The sequence below is a fragment of the Rhinichthys klamathensis genome, unplaced genomic scaffold (assembly GCF_029890125.1).
Source record: "Rhinichthys klamathensis goyatoka isolate OS25496 unplaced genomic scaffold, OSU_Roscu_1.1 h1tg000109l_1, whole genome shotgun sequence".
Taxonomy (NCBI): domain Eukaryota; kingdom Metazoa; phylum Chordata; class Actinopteri; order Cypriniformes; family Leuciscidae; genus Rhinichthys; species Rhinichthys klamathensis.
In genome coordinates this window covers 3,672,589-3,688,040 of record NW_026606647.1, presented here as the reverse complement: position 1 = coordinate 3,688,040, position 15,452 = coordinate 3,672,589, and the positions used below count along the sequence as shown (strand labels likewise).

The following is a 15,452-nucleotide window of genomic DNA, read 5'->3' as shown; positions in this document are numbered from 1 at the left end:
TTACTATTAATAATAAAAAATAAGCTACTGTGCATTATAAATGTCAGGAATTTATCTTTATTGACCCATTCTTTTTATAAAAATGATTTAAAGGCTGAAATATGTGAGGTTTATCTTTTTATAAAACCTTTTTTGTCAAAAGTTTATTTGAACGTGTACATGTTATTAGATAACATAAAACACACTCCTTTACAATTTGGCCATCATCTTTAATGTTATTAACTTGGTGAATAGATTTCATTGTATTAGGCCTACTTTTTTAACAAGATTCTGTGTTTAACCGTGATCATTTTGGTCACTATATTCATGAAATGAAAATAATTTTCATAATGATCAACTAAAATCAACTATAATTATGTGTTTTTACAGTAGCCTATAATATGCAAAGTACAATTTTCTATTAAAAAATAATCTCTGATTCTGTCCTTTTCTCTGACATTTAAGGCCTAAGCTCGAAGGGGGTCTCGCCCAGGGTGTAATTCAATGTAGAACCGCCACTGCTGGTCTGACTTTGTATACTTTTTTTTTTTTTTTTTTTTAACTCCTTGTTCACAATTTCAGACTCTAACCATCAAACACACAAACCTTTAACCCACTCTGTCTAACCCAGCTTAAAGCTATATAACCATTCAAATCGGAGGCTTTCAGACATTTCGTGTCTTTGTCCCATTTTCTTGTTGAAGTTTCGGTTTAATAGTTTAACAATGTGCTTCGTTTATTTTAAGAAGTTAATTTGTAACATTTAGGTCCTTTGCGGTTCAAACGTTGCTATATGAATTTGCAGCTCAGACTTCACCAAGCTTAAACTGATTAATGGCATGCAAAATTTAGCATGACCGTCCCCTAATACTTGGGTTCCTGTGTAATTTGACTTTGTAGTAAGCATTTTTCAGACTATAGGTGCGTAAAAGGTGACATTGATATAAAGTCATGTCACCCTGTTAATGTCATTCTGGTTTATTTCTGAAAACACAGCTTGCTTCTGGGATCTTTTCCGTTTAATTTATGTTGTTTATTTCTGCCAGCGGAGCACTTTGCTGGTGATGCAATGTTTGCATTAATGCAGGCTGACATTGTGCAAAGTGAACAGGAATTAATAAATCCTATACCCTCTCTCTTGACCTCTCTCTGTTTCTCATTCATCCTAGGTGACGGAGCTAATGATGTTAGTATGATCCAAGTGGCTGATGTAGGGGTCGGAATCTCCGGACAGGAGGGCATGCAGGTGAGGAGAAACTGAAAGAACGCTGTTTAAAAGAGGATGGGGATGGAGCATACAGTGTGAGCAAACTTTATGCTCTGCCTCAAGTGTAGAGTACAAGAGGAATGAACATTGCAAAGCAGGACTGCAGAGTTAATGCACCAAAAAAAATGGATATACATAATTCATGTTTTATGAAGATGTTTTGGCCAAGATATGGAGAGACAGTTGATAAATGGTACCTTACACCAGTGGTTCGCGAACGGTGGTTTACAACCCAATTATGAGTTGTAGATCTCATAAATACAAATGATAAGATGCAGTTAACTGTATTATTGAGTTATAGTTACATATTTTCATGTTACCTTCTGATGCATAAATTACACAGAGTTATCACTTAAATGTGCTGTTTCTTTTTTCTTTTCTTTTTTTACGTTGCTAAATAAGTGTAATTTGCTAAACAAGGACTATAACAATTACCACAGTAATGGGATTTTATGTGTTTGACAAATCTGACAAACACCTTTGTGCTTGCATGTTTATAACCATCGTGATCTAGGATAGGATGGTAAAATACACTTAAGTTTGGGGTCGGTTACAGTTTTTAATGAAAGAGGTCGCATAAGCTCAACAAGACTGCATTTATTTGATCTAAAATACAATAAAAACAGTGAACAGTGTGAAATTTTGATTCAAAGTTCAAAACAAAACAGAATTCAAAACAACTGTTTTCTATATTAATACATTTTCAAATGTAATGTATTCCCATTTAAGAAACATTTCTTAAGACCAGTGTTGAAAAAAATTGTGCTGCTCACTATTTTTGTGAAAATTGTGATGCATTTCTTTAAGGATCTTTTGATGAATTGAATTGAATTGACCTCAAAGTTTTGAACAGTATGTAGTTTTTTATAAAATATATATGTGTATATATATGTATATGTATGTTTGTGCTATAAAATGCTAGTTGATAAAGAGTTCAGCAAGAATGTGAAGTAAAAATTTAATCCGTTTCAATGATTTATTTTAGGATATTTTCCTCGAGTTAATAGTACTGTATTAACTTGCCACTTGATTTAAAATCTGGGTCCTGAAGCAGAACCGGTAGAGAACCACTGCCTTATACAACCTTTTTGTTAAATGGACTCTTCCACTGATATATTGACCCATGCCTTTTCTTAACGGCAGTTAACCTAAATGCACTGTATTGCAGTGGCAGCAGTCTGACTTTAAGGTGACTTGCAGCATACGGCTGCTTCAGCGCTTCATTTATAAAGCGCCCTCCACGTGTTCGTCTCTGGAAACAGCAAATCTCATTCTGGTTTCTCAGAAAATCTCTACGTTGCCCACAAAACACTTACCCACCCTCCTCAGCCCCGTTCTCAGCGGCAAGCGTACAGAATCTTCTGAGGTGAGAAGAGAGACAGGAAGCGCCATGAGCTCATCTGTTTGATGCTCTGTCTCATTAATTAATTCAGAGAAAGATCTGGACGCAATGAGGCGCCACTCTCCGCTGTGTGCCAAAGGGCTCTTCTTATCTGAGATCTCGTCGAGGCCAGCATTCAGTATAAACAACCCTAATGAGAATCTGTTTGTGACTCTGTCCCGTTGACATAATGTACCAAACACAGCAGGGTAATAACTAATCTCACCTGCTTTTTTTTTATGCTTGCTTGATGTTGAGAGAATGACAGTGAGGGTGGCGAACATGGCTGATGGTGCTGTCAGGCCAATTGTAACTGATTAAAATCCCCAAATGCTATTAGAGGCGACAAGGCAGTATCTGTCACGCTGATGGATGACATGTTAACTGCCTGACGCGTGCAGCTGTCGGAAACATATCATAAAGAATAGATGGCTGATGGACGGAGGATCGTTTTCACCAGATTCCACAGACAGGAAGGCTTTTCATAGTTCTTTTATGCAAAAATGTCCTAACAAGTGTTTTGTCACCAGGCTGAAGTTAATCTTTTGTCTTCTGAATGTATACGGATGCCATGCCACCATTTTTGTGTCTCACATGATGGATCTTTTGGGCCTCAAGGCAGCTGTCATCTAAATCCATTTTATATGAATGCTTCAACACTTGAACTCATTGGGACAACATGTAACAGTAGCATAGGAATATTTAAAGAAATTTCCCACTTTACTCTCATTATTTGACATTGTTAATAAAGGTTTGACAACATTTATATTGTGCCCACCTTTACTGTCTTTGACTGTTCTGTTCGTATTGTGTTCATAGGCGGTAATGGCCAGTGACTTTGCCCTGCCACGGTTTCGATACCTGCAGAAGCTGCTCTTGGTTCATGGCCATTGGTGTTACTCTCGTCTCGCCAACATGATCCTCTACTTCTTCTACAAAAACGCTGTGAGACCCGGAAGTTTCCTCACTTCATGATTTCTAATTTGCTTTAATTTCTAGGTTGATCTACTGCAAATGAACTTTGAAGAACTATATGGCAGGGATAATATATAAGCTAATCATTATTGCAAAATTGGTGATCGGTCTTGTATCATCCTGAGGTTTATTTTGCGATAATGATCGGCTCGCTGTATATTATCCTGTTTATTGCATGGCTAATTACCAGATAAATACGAATGCAATGCTGATTTTATGTTGGAAATAGTTTTATTGTGAGAAGGAAAATGAGTGATACAAGTGATGTGGAAGAAAGAAATTAGTTTACAGGGTGTTCATGGATCCTGTAAAATTATTAAAACATTAAATATCGTAAATCTTTTCCCCTATACCATTCAGCCCTAATCACACTTCATGAAGTTCAACTGAACATCTTGATGCCTTAAAATATCGCTGTTTAATCATTTTACATGTAATGATTAAACAGTGATATTTTGTATATTTGGTTTAATGAATTGGCCTTAATTTTTAAAACATAAATGATTAAATTTGCACTAAAATGTTTTTATGCTTTAAATAGTTTCTGTAAACATCCTGTACTTCAGCCATTATACTAAATAGATTGACTTTAGGATTGACCAATTAGAACATAGTATTGCAGAGAGTCATGTAATAATGCATCCAGTTTAACAGGTTGAAGTTTCATGACTAGTTTATAGCAAGAAGCTCTTAAACGTTGTTGTCTGTTCTTCATATACTCTTTGATTAATGAAGATCTATTCTTAGGGAGGTCCTAGAAACGTCTCGGACGTAATGAAGATGCATGACTTGTAATGAGGCAACAGCTGCAGACCTCATTGTAGACCTTTTTTTTGTCTTTGCCTTACCCTTTTTCCCCTCTATTGTCTCTCTCACTCTAGATGTTTGTTGCCCTCATCTTCTGGTATCAGTTCTACTGTGGGTTCTCTGGGTCAGCCATGGTTGATCAGTGGTATCTGATCTTCTTCAACCTGATGTTCTCCGCCTTCCCTCAGCTCATCACGGGCATCCTGGACAAAGATGTGTCAGCAGAAACCCTGCAGGAGTTGCCGCAGCTCTACATGAATGGACAGAACTCAGAGGTACCGGCAGAACATAATTACACCGTCCGTGAATAGCATAAATCGAATTATAATTGTGATGGAAAAGACTTTTGGAAGTGTGATGTAAATGGTAAATAAAACCCATGAACAGCGTTTTGCCACATGTATTCACTCATGAGTTGCCCCCAGTTTGCAGCATCAGCAGATCCTCTATAAGCAGATGAAGTATATTATCCATGCAACGGTTGCCACAGATATTGCTTTGATTGTTTTTTGCTGACCCGTTTCAAAATGGGTCTTTTATTCTGTGCTGAGTTTCATGAGGGGGAAAACAGCACAAGCAAGAGCAAACATTTTATAAAAACCACTAATCATCCTGAGAGTGCTGAAATTGTGCAACCTGGGATAATTAAACTGCTGTGGTTGCCTCTGCTTTGCTAACAATATGCCCCTACAGAGGTCTTCCTTTTATTTTGATTTATTCACAAACCATTTCTTCACATTCTATGACTCCATTAGTGGCACATCTAATGACATTATAATAAAACGGAGCTCGTCTGGAATCGTGGAATAGTTCTAACTGCCCCTGATTGTCTCAATTTCTTTTACAGGAATATAAACCCTACATGTTCTGGATGAACATGATAGATGCCTTTTACCAAAGTCTCATCTGTTTTTTCATCCCCTACTTTGTAAGTTTGGTCTTTTTTTTTTTTTCTTTTTTTTTTTGTGCATTTGCTGAAATTTCCATGCCAAATCCATGACTTGGCTGCTCAAGTATGCCTTGCTTGAGATGAAGGCCATCTGATCTTAATGGAACATTCGGTAACACTAAAGCCATTATTTATAATGCATTATGAAAGTATTTTTAAAGCATTAATTATTCCTTGCAATGCACCTTGTAATGCATTGTATGGTCTCATGAATAATTGTAATCACAATTATAATACATCGTAATTCATTGTTACACCTCTAGAAATTATAATATTTTAAAACACATGACAAGCAACTAATTTCAGATGTAATCTGCAAATATTATTATGCATTTTAATTTTGGTTACAATTATTTATGAAAAGATATAATGCATTATAAGTAACATACATTATGAATACTGCTTTAATGCATTGTACATAAAAGCTTTTAAGTGTTTCCAAATAATTTTCCAGTAGTATTTTCCAGTAAAAATATTGATTAAAAAAAATCCTTAAAACAAGAAAAGCTTATTTTAAGCAACACATAAGATTTTAACTCTTTACCTGCCAGTGTTTTTAAAAAAAAGTTGCTAGCACCACCATCTTTTGTGATTATTTTCACAAATTCATGGCCCCCAGAATATTTTGTTTTATGAATATCTGAACATGAAAAATATCAAAAGAAACAACAGACCGTCTGCTATAAACAAATAAAATAAAGTTTTATCCTAGTATTCTTTTTTATGAACACTTGAATTTGGGTAAGTTTCATTAAAGCAACATTTTGAGCAAAACGCTGAGAAAATCAAGTTTTTGACATAACAGTGGAAACAGAAAATTCTGTGTTTGGCGGCGAAAGAGTTAAAAAAAAGATTCATAGATCTTCACTAATTGTGTATTTTGTTTTATTGCACTGTCAGATTTTTTCTTTTAACTATCATCTTTTTAATAATTACAATTGATCTTGTTTCAAGGATTTTCAGATATTTTAACTGCAACTTTATACAGAAATACAAATTAAGAATAGGATTTTTGCAGAGTGTGATGTTAAAATACTTAAAATCAAGCCTATAAGTAAGCAACAGTGTTGTCATATTTTTGCAGGCTTACGTTGACTCTGATGTGGATTTGTTTACGTGGGGAACTCCCATCACCACCTTGGCACTCTTCACCATTTTGCTGCACTTGGGAATCGAAACCAAAACCTGGGTGAGTAAGTCTTGATGCAAATGCAAAATGTAATAGGATGGTGTGATGTAGTGGCTAAAGCTCAGTGCCAAACTCACTCAGTCTTCATGGTTCTTCTGTATAGCTTTTGGCAGTGTAAAGGCAGTTGTGTGCTTGTTCAGATTGTTGAGGGTTTGTGGTTAAGCCCGTTTATTCTGCTTCTAATCCTAAACGTCATTTGCAAAAATGCTGATAAGAGAAATGAAGTCTCAATCAATCTCAGTTCAATTTCCATCCATCAGTCCATTTCAATGAATCGACTGATCAGTTTGTTTACGCCATCAGTTAGAAATGGATGTCCCTGCAATGGCATCTTGCATGCATGTAGCTAAAAAAAACATCATTCTTTCATTAACTTACTCGGTAAAAAACTATTTTAAAGTATTTTAAACTTGCTTTACCATGTTTGCTGGCCTTGTCGTATATGTTATTTTATTCCATGACATACAGTATTAATTATATTTGTTCAGGTTTTTGAAAGATCTTAAACTCTAATAACAGCAGCAACCCTGAAACTAACTTTGTACTGCTACATTATCACTGTTGCTTAAACTTCCTCTAAAACAATCCATTAGGGTGCAGCAATATGTATGAATATATATGCGTCTTGTGTACGATCCACCTGAGGTTTGGAAATGATAAAGTGCTTTAGCTTTGCTGAAATCAGAAACCCATCCCACACATGTATATGAGGGGGAAGAGAAAGCAAGCCTTTCCTTACTTTCTCCAAGTGTGAAATGAGGCCGAACACTGTGGCGAGGAAGACCAGGATGATGCTGACACGGCCAGAGACATTTTCTGCAGGGAGCCTCCATGATTGGTTTGAACCGGGAGATAGTGCGCCATCAGGGGCCATACATCAGCCTGACAGCCCATGCAGGAAGCCTGAGCCCAGGCCAATGTGCTCGTCTCCCTCGCTCACCACGGTGGCGTATACATGGCCCACACGCACAGGGTGGCCAAAGCTAATAGTTGATTTTACCGATGCATGTCCTCTGGTCTATTGCGAACTGCATTTATGTATGTGTGCAGCCCGTACCTGCTTCTCCTCTATTTTTCCCCCTCTATTCATGAGTCGCTGTTTTAGATTTATGAGGGCGAATTGGATTAGAGCTTTTTCCATTACACCGGCACTGTAAATTTTCAGCTGACAAGTTTCGGTGCGTGAAAAATGTCCTCTGCAGCCTCACTGTCTTTCCGGACATGATGATGGCTTCTGGTGTGAAAGAGGCCGTTCTTCACAGTAAATGGCTCAAGTAGAGAGTAAACGTTTCCGATAGTTGGGCTGGCAGGTTCATCGTTCCACATGCTGCCTGGGAAAATGAACACATGTACTAGAGAGAGCGAGTGAAACTCCCTTTTAGGTCATTTAAGGTGAGGTCAGTGTGGAGGCCAAGTACACATCAGAAGGTCGTTGCACGTCAATTTTTGTGCGCAACCCTTTTCAGTTCCATAATTTGATGTATTTTAGGATTGAAACAACAAGGTTTACTCTTGCTACACCAAGTGCAAACTACATGCTCACCAGAGAATGGTTGAATTTTGACATTAGGTTTTCCATTTTCTGCTGTACATCAGGCTTGTGCAAAATTCTGAATTTCAGAATTGGCCTCCATTCAATTCATGAATTGGAATTTGAATTGACTCCGCCCCACAGGAAGTTAAATTGGAATTGGAATGACAGGAAGTGGAATTAAATTCATGCCAATTCAAAGAAATTCCACACAGTCACACAACAGAAAATGTGTTGAATCTCACATACATTCAGTGTTAGGAAGGTTACTTTGGAAATGTAATTGCTTACTGTTATAAGTTACCCATTATAAATGTGGTTTGGATTATTTTATTTGGATTACTTTATCAATGTAAAGCAATTTCCTTTTAATTTGATTAGTAACTAATTGAATTACACATTTTACCTCAGTAATACAACTAAATGCAATTACATTCATTTTGTAATTTAATAACATAATTTCATTACACGTAACTAGTCACTCCTCAACCCTGCATACATTTTCTTCTTATATATAAACAAATGTCCACCTCAAATAGTTTTTTTTTTTTTCTAAAGATTTACTAAAGTAATTCTGGGAAATGGAGTCATGTTCCATCATGTTCCACAAAATTACAATTACAATAAATCAAACTTAATTATTTGTTCTGTGACTAGAGTTTTTAACATTCATTGCTGGGGGAAACCATTTGCTGTTAATGTAATCTGTACTAGTTCAAACTAATATCATTTATAGAATATGTAATGCAATCATATCTGACACATACTGTAAAGCTTCATTGTTAAACACTTCACTTAAAATATGTATATGAATTTCTTTGAATTTTTATTGAACTGCAATTCTGCTTCCTTTAATTCAAATTCGAATTGTAATTCTAGATCCTGTTTTTGACATCAATTCAAATTCAAGAATTGAATTGGAATTCAGGGGTCATTCTCAATTCAATTCAGAATTGTGCACAAGCCTGCTGTACATAGTGTAGAGACTTAATCACATCATAGAAATAACCAGAAACTCATTTGATTCAGTGTTCTTGCATTTTTTAATTCTCACTAATAACAATGTGAATAATAGATGAAGCGTTTTCAAATTTGTTCTCATTTTGAGTCATGGTACAATATCTAATTCGGGCAATTTAGCAACTCTTGGTTAACTCTGCCTTGATTGTCTTTAATTATTTCACAGACATGGATGAACTGGGTATCGATTGGCTTCAGTATAGCTCTCTTCTTTACTGTGGCGCTGTGCTACAACGCCTCCTGCCCAACCTGTTTCTCTCCCTCCAACACGTACTGGACCATGCAGAAGCTGCTGCTAGATCCTACATTCTACCTGATGTGTGTCGTCACACCTGTTACCGCTCTTCTTCCCAGGTATTTCTAAACTTGATTATGCCCTGTTGTAGCTATTTGGCCTAATTCAAATTATTTGACCTAACCATTTATTTAAGTTTAATTCCATGTTGTTGTTTAGATAAGGGAAGTTTATGCCAGTGACAGATACAATATTACACATTTCTACATTTAATAGTTTAAAAAACATATGGTAACACTTTTTAGTTTAGGATCCAATTCTCACAATTAACTAGTTGCTTATTAGCATTGATATTACTAGGATATTGGCTGTTTATTAGTACTTAAAATGCACATATTAATGCCTTATTCTGCATGACCATATTCAACATCCTTAATCCTACCCAATGCCTAAACTTAACAACTACCTTACTAACTATTAACAAGCAGGATATTAGGAGTTTGAGGAAAAAGTCGTAGTTAATAGCTAGCTAATAGAGAGAATTGGACCCTAATCTAAAGTGTGACCCAAAATATGTCAATATGAGAGGCAACTCATACTGTCAATATGAAATGCATACAAATACTCATTAGATCACATTGTTAAAATACATCACTTAGGGTTAGGGGACAGAATATACAGTTTGTACAGTATAAAAATCATTATTTCTATGGAAAGTCCCCATAAGACATGGAAAACATGTTTGTTTGTGTCTCGGTAAACCCTACATTATGGGGGGAAAAATTTCCTTGTGGGGTTATTTTTTGGTCAAAATAAAGATGAAAAACCGCACTCTCTAGTTGCATCTCATATATATTTATTTATACCATGTCCACACAGACGCGTTTCGGCCTAAGCATCATCAGTGAGTGTGAGTCAGTCACACTCACTGATGATGGCTTAGGCCGAAACGCGTCTGTGTGGACATGGTATAAATAAATATATATGAGATGCAACTAGAGAGTGCGGTTTTTCATCTTTATTTTGATTACTGTTTTATAACTCGCACCCACAAAACGTCTTGAGCGCTCCTGTTTTCAGCGTTATTTTTTGGTCCCCATGAGATAAACACTAATCATACATCACTAATCATACAATCATATGACATTATAAGTCATACTAAGTGATTTGTGCGTGTGTGTGTGTAAACATTTTAAGGAACACTGAATGTGAATGCAATTAATGTCTAATAAATGTTGGTTCAAAACACTTAATGACATTTTCTGTGACCTAATCTAAAGTGAGAACTATTTATGGTTATATATTATGGTATATATTAAGTTGTTAGAGCATTATACAGTATAACTCTACATATGAGTTAACTAAACAATAATACTTTATTCATTGTCACTGTAATTAACAAAGAACTCACTATTTGTATATTGTCTATTAATGTATGAACTACAGTTTATAAACTATTAATTAGCTATAAACTAATAGTTTGCAAATGATTTATAAGTGCTTTGTTACTGTATACTTATAAAGTGTTACCATAATTTCTAATCACAGTATACCTGTTTCCTCTTTGCTAACTCTTAACTGTGTTCATTTCTCAGATACTGTTATAGAGCTTGTCAGGGAACTTTATTCCCAAACCCTGTCCACGTGGGAAGACAACTGGACAAACTCCCAGTGGACATGCGCAGGCTCTTCCTGAGTCAGAGCCAGATGAAGCTGGGTTCGCTCGGGTCACTGTTTGCCCCCCGCGCCCCATTTTTCCCTTTCTGCTGGCCTTTCCAGAAAGATTACGGGCCCAGGGTAAAGCAAGCCCACATGAGTGGCACCAAACAGAAGGAGACAGCTATAGCCAGCCCCATCCCATCAAAGAGCATGGAGATGCCGGACACACCATTAACCTCAAAGAACTCTAAAAACCCTATCACGCTCAACTTCAGAATGCAGGAAAAAGTTCAGTCCTGCAGACAGGGCTCAGACGGCCCCCTATCTGAGAACTTACACTGCGTGAAGGAACCTTCGAGTCCCAATACAGGCACTTTGCCGTACTCCAAAGACACTCCTGGCTCCAGGACTATTTTGGATAGCACGGGCTTGGAGGTCCCGCTGAGCCCAATAGACCTCTGTCAGGTCGGGTTGCTCACCTCCACTCCGTTGCTTTCTCAAACCGAGACTATGCAGCTCATGTCGCCACCCAGAAGTTGTTTTTTGGGACAAAAGCTAGACGATGAGGAGCATTCAAACCAAAAATCCCTACTGAAACGGGCCGGGGATGTGGATCACACCCAGTCATCTAGCTGCCTACAAGAACATTCACTCAAAACAACATTTCTATGATGCTTTCTACCCGTTACGCTGATTCAAATTTGCACGTTAGCTTTAATAAATGTTATTATATATTCATGATTATTTTATGAAGATATAGGTTGGTACTACATAAATATATATATATATATATATATATATTTTAGATGTATAAAGTTTAGAATAAAGTTTGTTTGTTTGTTTGTTTTTTTGAGAGAGAAAGAGAGGGAGAGTGGCCAGCATATGCAAACTGGATGGTCTTATTTTTTACAATGACTGACTTTTGGGATTTTTTTTTTCTTTGTAAACCATCTCAAAAGCGGAGGGGGTTTGTTTCTCAAGACAGAAGCAGTCCAGACACATTCCTTTTATCTGTTTATTTGAACCTGGATGTTCTGGCGCACTTTAAAGAACCCTCCTCTTCTACCATCAGACACCGCTTACAGCACTACGCTCGTATTTCCCCATCCCAGTCCTAGACCGTACCCTTCACTGTCAGTAGCTGCAGAAATCCCGCTAATACTTCACCAAAAGTGCACATGAGAAGTAATTTACTAATACCTGAACTACTGCTTACTTTTAAATAAAGATATGATCTAATTAAAAAACTAGTTATGTGCTTAGCTGTGACTGGAATGGAGTCATTTGCAATAATAACAGCCTTAACAACCCTGTTGTAGTATGTTAGTTAATATTTTAACACTTTCCGAAATCGGGTGATTTCTATTACAAAGAACTCAACTTTTTTTAATAAATTAATCATGCATGATTTTAATTCATCATAATGCCTTCATAACATTTGCTTCACATTCGTATCTGCTACACTTTTTCATTTACATGAATAATCCCATTTAAAAATGTAATTAAAACACATTTAAGTCCGATTAGGTTTTTTATGCCACTTTAAATACTTTGTGATACAGCCAAACTAATGCATTAACTATCAAACTTGTTCAAACATGTAGTTAAGGTGGCCATTATTCACATGACTCCAGTCGTAGCTCATGCTAGCGCTTAATTAGTTCATAATTGGTTCATTCGCCAATAGTTCGTGTTGAATAAACAATTTGTTCAAGTATTATTACATGATTTATGTACCCTATGTGCAAAGTGTTAGTGAAATTCCTTAAACTTGCTCAGCACTAACAAAAGTCGCACGGGATTTGACGACAAACTACCATTTTAGCGAATGCACAGATTCACACTACACTTGTTGAGATTTTGTTTTTGCTGTTAGACAGACAGTTTTACTCTATTGCATTCCATTATTGAAGCTCTTAGACATCTACGCAACGTTAAAATGTTAGCCCACACACGAGCATCATCACAGACTTAAAGGAATCAAACATTGCTTTGTAAAACTGTCTTCTAGTCTAGCACAGTTGAACATGCATATTAATTGCTTGTGTAAGGTTCCAGCTCAAGTATTTGTTTTTGTTAATTTTTTTTTTGCTGCTGCTTTCAAAATTGTTTGTACACACATTCCTGCAGAATAGGATATCACTTTTGTCTTTTTTATATATAGTAATATTCATTCAGTCATAGTGCAGAGTGCTTTAGGAAATAGGGGCCGATGCATATAAGCTACTTAGTGTATATTGACAGCAAAGGTTCTTGCCAGACGGCCTTAGAAGATATGATTCAGTGCATGTGCGAACAGAAGGACGTGCTGATAATGCCACTTTACTGTTTACTTTAGTCATTTTCAGCCTTATCGGTTCATATATGCATCTTCTGCTATGATTTGTACTTTTCTGCTGTTTACTCTTTACAAGATCCTTGACCAAAGATGCAAGAAGCTGCAAAGACTGCTGGAGTTTTTGTACTGTAACCGGAAGCTCTTGCTGATCGATTTATCATTTAGCGATTTATTCGGCTCAGGGTTGCTGCTCCTCTATTAAATTTCAGCCAAAATGACAAATTCTGTCATCAATTAATCATCCTCATTTTGTTCCAAACCTGATTGACTGTTTTGTTTTTTGTTTTTTTTATTTCAACTGTTTTTGTCCATCCAATAAAAGTCAATGGTGTCCAAAACAACATTGGACCACACACTGCATGGATTCCACAGAAGAAAGTAAGTCATAATGGGTTTGGAACTACATGAGAGCGAGTGAATGATGACAGTATTGTCTTTTATGGTGGAACTATTCCTATGTGTCTTTGTGCTCTAACGGCCCCGGATACTGTATCCAAACTGGTCCTATTGTTTCATTACTGGAAGCTCTATGCATTGTATGCATTCGTGACACGCTCGCCCTCAGGAACCGCAAGCACATGTTCATGAAAACAGTCCGTTTTGATCAGTCTATTCTAAGGGAACTTATGAACTAGGCTGTGACTCGTTATTTTAAAGCTGTAATATGTGTAATGGACGTATCAGGCGAGCACATTAGTGGTTCTCCTTTTGTTCCGCAATAGAATATTCCACGATTCTGCAAATGTCAGGGGTGTGGCGTATCATAGAGTCCCCTACGGAGATGCTAAAATAGTTTTTATGAGATGATTTGTCATGCTGTGCTCGCATAACCTCAAGGCCTCACCAATCTGTTCGTTCGAGATCTCATTCGGGCAGTCGCTATCAAAACCGCTGATTTATGAACAGCCTACCAGGAGGATTATGAGATCTATTGTGCTCATTACACAATGAATGGCGCGAACAATGTGCTCGGACCAAAAAACAAGGGTGTTATATTTTGCAAGCTCCTCCAATTGTACTTTCTTCTGATTCTTAAAGGCAAAAGCCTAGGGTTGTATGTAAAGTGGGCGATGCAGTATTAAGCTGGCTGTGATCGGGAGAAAATGACTGACTGTGTCTGCATACGATAGTAAAACCCTAAAAGGCTAATATGAAGCACAAGTACTTTGTCCCCTCAGTTTTTCTTCTGCACTGCTCAGGTTCAGCATTTGCTGCTTTGAGCAATGTTTTTTTCGTCTCGTCAAAATTGTAATGTTTATAGCATCCTGGATTTTAGCAACTTTTGTATGTGCTGAAGTGCTTTAGTATATGCGAGAAAAACGGTTTTATACGATGTGGAATATATGTTATGTGCCTTAACACTGGAGAACACATATGTAGACGGCAATACATAGTGAATTTTATATACGTGCAGTATATGTAAAGTTATTTGGAGTTCTATTAATGAATGCAGTTTAATAAAAGAAAAACACTTGGTTTTTAAGGAATTTAAGAGATTATGCGGGGTTTTTTTTTTTTTTTTTTTTTTTTTACCCTTTGTTTTGGTGTTTTTTTTAGATTGGAATGTGCCAGTACTTGGATCCCAGGTTTCAGGTCTGTCAAGTTCTTGGCCAAGCATCACATGCTGTAATAGAATCCATTTACAGTTGCATTCCAGAGCCTTTCCTAACTTCAGGGCAAAACACCAGCAGGAATGCCGTCCTTCAGAGTTTGTCATAGCACACATGTAACCATCGGGTGGACTTTTTAATACTCAGCATGACTTTTGTCACTGTCGTCGCTGCCATGACTGTTTCTGGCTCATTGTACTGTAATTGGTGTTTGTTAAAGTCACACAAAGGTTCAGCATGTTCTCACTTTAGACTCACTACATTGACAGCCCTTTATAAAAAACACCGGTTTCAAGTGTTTCTGTGACATGTTGGGGGTGGGGGTGGGGGTGGGGGGGGGGGGGGGTTGTTAAATTGTTCACTCGTTCAATGTTTGTTTCTTTGACAAGAACAACTCTTTATGTCATAAAACTAAAATAAATGGTAAGCCAATGTTTCTTGTGCTCTCATTCTGTTTTATTCTCTTCCTTGAACACTCCAAAGGCATCATAAAAGAGGTCTGTATGACTTGT

General features: G+C 36.9%; 1 protein-coding gene across 1 annotated transcript in view; it reads left to right on the top strand.

Moving 5' to 3' along the window:
• atp10a (ATPase phospholipid transporting 10A) overlaps positions 1 to 11,775 on the top strand; it is a 52,415-nt gene extending 40,640 nt beyond the window's left edge. The window contains exons 15-21 of the mRNA XM_056253946.1: positions 1,149 to 1,225; positions 3,447 to 3,572; positions 4,484 to 4,684; positions 5,257 to 5,337; positions 6,443 to 6,547; positions 9,265 to 9,452; positions 10,929 to 11,775. Of these exons, the coding sequence (XP_056109921.1) occupies positions 1,149 to 1,225; positions 3,447 to 3,572; positions 4,484 to 4,684; positions 5,257 to 5,337; positions 6,443 to 6,547; positions 9,265 to 9,452; positions 10,929 to 11,664 (1,514 nt within the window). The 3' untranslated portion in view covers positions 11,665 to 11,775. The remainder of the gene's footprint in view (positions 1 to 1,148; positions 1,226 to 3,446; positions 3,573 to 4,483; positions 4,685 to 5,256; positions 5,338 to 6,442; positions 6,548 to 9,264; positions 9,453 to 10,928) is intronic.
• The last annotated feature ends 3,677 nt before the right edge of the window (positions 11,776 to 15,452 follow it).